Here is a 4,472-nt window from a genome sequence, read left to right on the forward strand (position 1 = left end):
ATCTTGAGAAAGAGTGTTTCCAAATGGCTTTTGTCATTTTTGTGATTGGTCACCTCTTGGCACCATCTACTAAACATGACCATACAACAATTAACTATTGGGGTGCAATTTGCAAGCCTAATAGGATCGCTGATTTCAATTGGTGCAACTATGTCATCAAGGATTTGTTGTCTGCATCCCAACAAGTTAGGGCTGACATACAGAACAACAGACCGGTCACACATCTATACGGTTGCCACGTTTTCCTACAGGTTTCAGATTTACGCCCTATACCCACATTGTTCAATCTCTTATTATCTCTGAATTCACATGCTCCCTTTTTCGATGCAGGTTTTTTACCTCGATAATTTGAACCTAGGATTATTTAACCTGGATCACAAGACATTGCCCAGGATTGCAAATTTCGATGAAGTCAAATTGAGAAGGATGATACTTTTCTGTTCTAGCTCTGACAAGGATGCTTTCGATTATTCGTGCGCACCGGTATGACCTGACTTAGTTCAAAACTTGCATTATCCTACCATTTCTTGTAATATTTTGTAACAGCCACTCTCAGCCCTATGTCGTTTTTTTCTCAGATCAGAAACCCAGAACAGATATGTTACACACGCAGCACCTGGGACACACCTGCTGACAACCTTTCTGAATATAATATGCGGTCAAAAAATACACCGAAGCCTTCATCTTCGATGCCACCTCCTATTATCCATCGCCCGCCGACCGTTGCACACACCACTAATAGATCAAATACACCGCTCATCGCACCTTCATCAGCAAACGAGTTCTCTAAATACCTACACAATTCATACCCTGCAATGGTTAGTAACCACCACTCAATAGATAATTATAGTGAAAATAAATAAATTCATTTTGCTGAACTGATATGTTGTCAATAATTTTTGTCAACCAGGCCACACATGAGCTTGGTCTGCTCCTCAAAAGGCACAATGCAGTTGGCGCCCAGCAGTACAGCATGCTCAAGAGCTCCATCCTCAATGAAAACACCAAATTCCTAGATTCTGTTATGCAAATTTTGAGTCAAAACTGCGTCTGCTGCAGTTTGCGCTCATTGCCCTGTATTATTCAGGGAGCAGTTAATTCAAACATTTACCAGCGGCACACATCTGTGGCTGATTCTGATGGTTTGTTCACTGAACTCCATCTGTCATACAAAAAATAACTCTTTAACTTCACAAAATCTACAACATACCCATCCTTTTTCGATTTTGCAGATGACAGCACCTCATCCTCTGCTATACCTGCTACCAGCCGGCAGCACTTCAATCAGATGGAATCTCCTGTTCCAAAGAAGAAATGCAAGGGATCTGCCTCTGCTTCATCACATAATGGTGAGTTCTAAAACTTTACATTCACACAACAATGCTTCCTACCAATGGAAATTCAACACTAACTATTCCCCTCCAAAACTCAACATGCAGATGATCTACCAGGCTACACTACACCTGATCACGCCATAATTCGTACAAGGTCAGCAATTGATACAGCGCAAACATGGGCCGAGACAATTGTCAGTGGTATTGTGATGTTCAATGATGATCAGCACACTCCCAGCGATGCTGTTCTCATCGGTGACACGTCTGAGCAGGTTGAGCTTAGACCTGAAACAAAACACACACTGTATGCTTCTGATCACTGGAAAATGGGGGTTCTCCTGCCAAAGCCATCAATTTCCATTTTAGTGAACACTGAAAGATACATGGCAAACATTACTCAGGAAGAACTAGATAGGTACATGCTTTACATATTCAGTATCATCTCACGTCCCCCCCGCTATTTTTTCATTTTCAATATCCTTACTGTTGCAATGTTCTTACCTGTCTATAGGCCATGGATAACTCATGTGCATCGAAGGTTCATTTCAGTAACAGGGTCTCCAATTTTAGAACAGCTTGTCAGAGACGCTTCACTCGACCATGAAATATGCTCGCTTATCATCCGATCACTTCGTCAGATTGACAGATTATACCTGTACAAGAATGCCGATGACTGTTTCCGACACTATTTCGAGGCCGACTTCTCTGTAAGGACATAAATTTACAGTTTCCTTTTTATAACGGACCAGGCATACATTCACTAATTTTTAATATTACCAACCACACAGACAACCGTGCTATCGGGTGCAAAAATTATTGACAACATATCAGTTCAGCAGCAATTTATCGGTGACCATATATTTTATAACATCGCCAACTGCCGTCTCGTGAGTTTCGTATTACATGCTTATCAATTATCTATCACACCTTTTTGTTTTATGCATTCATACCGTTATGTAAAAACAAATTTTTGAACGTATAGTTCATTGTGCCGGTTATGCTCCAAACTGGATGGTGCGCTTACGTTTGGGACATGGAGAGGAAACTTATCTGGATGATCGATCCTATGGCCGTTTCTCCCGGATATGCTCTGAAGAGAAAGGTTCACGAAGCAGTAGCAGACAAGCTGCACATTGCAATATTCACTTGCCTATACAAGTTCTTCTCTTCCTGGAATGTTGACTGCACCAACTGGAAGAAAATTTTTGAAATATTCACCATGCACCCATTCTCGCAGTATGTTCTCAATCGCTTATTATAAACTCATTTCTTCTTTTCATTCCTAATTACATAATAATCCTTACATCAAGTTTGACCTGTAGGGAAGACTCTGGCATAGGAATGATCCAGATGATCAGGAATTTCGACTCAGTTGGACTAAAATCAATGCCAACCAAGGTATGGCATCTTGTGTCCACCCGGCAAAAGCATAATCTTTTCTGTATACTTTCCTAACACATTCACCATCAACAGGAAACACTAAAATTGGACAAGACCACCATCATCACTGAAATTCTACGCCTCTCCGGCAATACATCTAAGGTGCCAACTGAGCTTGATTGTCAGGAATGAATCTTCAAAAAGAGAACCTGCTACATTTTCTCTAGATATCTTTTATCAGTGCTATGTAATGTTGCAACCACTCAAAGTTTGTAATGTCTCTATCAAACTTTTTACCGCCTAATGTACTACTGATATAATGTTGCATGAGCAACATCCATTCGAATGTTTCCACACATTCACTATTATTTTCTCAATTACCTACTCCACTCCATGGTACAAGGTACCATAACTAGGTGAGGATATAATCTAACTACGACAATACTTATGGTTCCAAATTCTTCTCTTAGGTTTTTACGACAAGCCTGGCCGGTGCGACATTTAGTTTCAACCTTTTTATTAACACACATTCTACAAAATGGCTGACACATAAAACCTTTGAATCATTTTTTTCGATCCAAGGATATTTACATAATTCGCCATCTCTTCTTGAAAAAATAGTTGTCCTTACAATTTTACAAAGGTAATTTCCAAAATATTGTCAGCACAAGACGCAGGTTTTACATAATTACAGTCTATAACAATATCAAGCTTTTCTCAGCAACTACGAGCATAAAAGCTGTTTGTCCATGTAAAACAAAATTTGTTCGTTTAGGACATTTGAACTTTTACAGAAACCATTGAAACATGTAAATCCATGGTATTATACAATTAAATTCAAAACAACCACTGCTAAGGCCGGTGCCATTGCAGGCGGGAGAGGGGGGGCTAACGGCGGCGACGGGGCGGGAGGCGGGCGGGACGAGAGGGAGGGCACATAATTACAGTCTATAACAATATCAAGCTTTTCTCAGCAACTACCAGCATAAAAGCTGTTTGTACATGTAAAACAAAATTTGTTCGTTTAGGACATTCGAACTTTTACAGAAACCATTGAAAACATGTAAATCCATGGTATTATACAATTAAATTCAAAACAACCACAGCTAAGGCCGGTGCCATTGTAGGCGGGAGAGGGAGCGCTAACGGCGGCGACGGGGCGGGAGAGGGGCGGGAGGCGGGCGGGACGAGAGGGAGGGGTGCCGGCGGGGGCGCCCGGCGTTAGCGATGGCGGGGTGGGCGAGAGGGAGGCGGGAGAGAGGCGGGAGCGGGGCGGCAGCGATGGCGGGGCTGGCGAGAGGCGGGGCGGGAGGTAGAAGACAAAGGGGTTTTTGCAGAAAACCCCCTGGATATAGGAAAAATTGGTAGGATGTGGCATTTTAGGGTGTTTTGAGCCAAATTTCGGCATTTTTATGGTGTTTTTGAGCCAAATTTTGAGGGGCTTTTTGCACAACAATTTAAATAGAGCTGGCACTTTTTTATGATGTAATCGGTAACAATTTTAGTTCAATAAAATAATTTCCTTGCATTATTATTAATGTTGTATTCTGAAAAAGAAAAGCTAATGTCCAGGAGAGAGAAAAGCTGATGTGGAGGAGAGAGAAGTGAGAGCTCTCACTATAGCTCATGCATTGGCAAGGTGGGGTGAGAGTGGGGTGAGAGTGGGGTGAGAGTGAGGTAAAAGCTGACGTGGCGAGGCTAGAGCGGGGCGGTGCATTGGCACCAGCCTAATCAGTACTTAAAATCCAAGAATGTATG

General features: G+C 41.9%; 1 protein-coding gene across 1 annotated transcript in view; it reads right to left on the reverse strand.

Moving 5' to 3' along the window:
• Window positions 1–424: 424 nt before the first annotated feature.
• Window positions 425–4,472, reverse strand: part of LOC124705834 (protein FAR1-RELATED SEQUENCE 5-like) — a 17,875-nt gene continuing 13,827 nt past the window's right edge. The window contains exon 8 of the mRNA XM_047237529.1: window positions 425–527. Coding sequence (XP_047093485.1) covers window positions 518–527 — 10 coding nt within the window. The 3' untranslated portion in view covers window positions 425–517. The remainder of the gene's footprint in view (window positions 528–4,472) is intronic.

Source organism: Lolium rigidum, chromosome 4 (assembly GCF_022539505.1).
Source record: "Lolium rigidum isolate FL_2022 chromosome 4, APGP_CSIRO_Lrig_0.1, whole genome shotgun sequence".
Lineage (NCBI taxonomy): Eukaryota > Viridiplantae > Streptophyta > Magnoliopsida > Poales > Poaceae > Lolium > Lolium rigidum.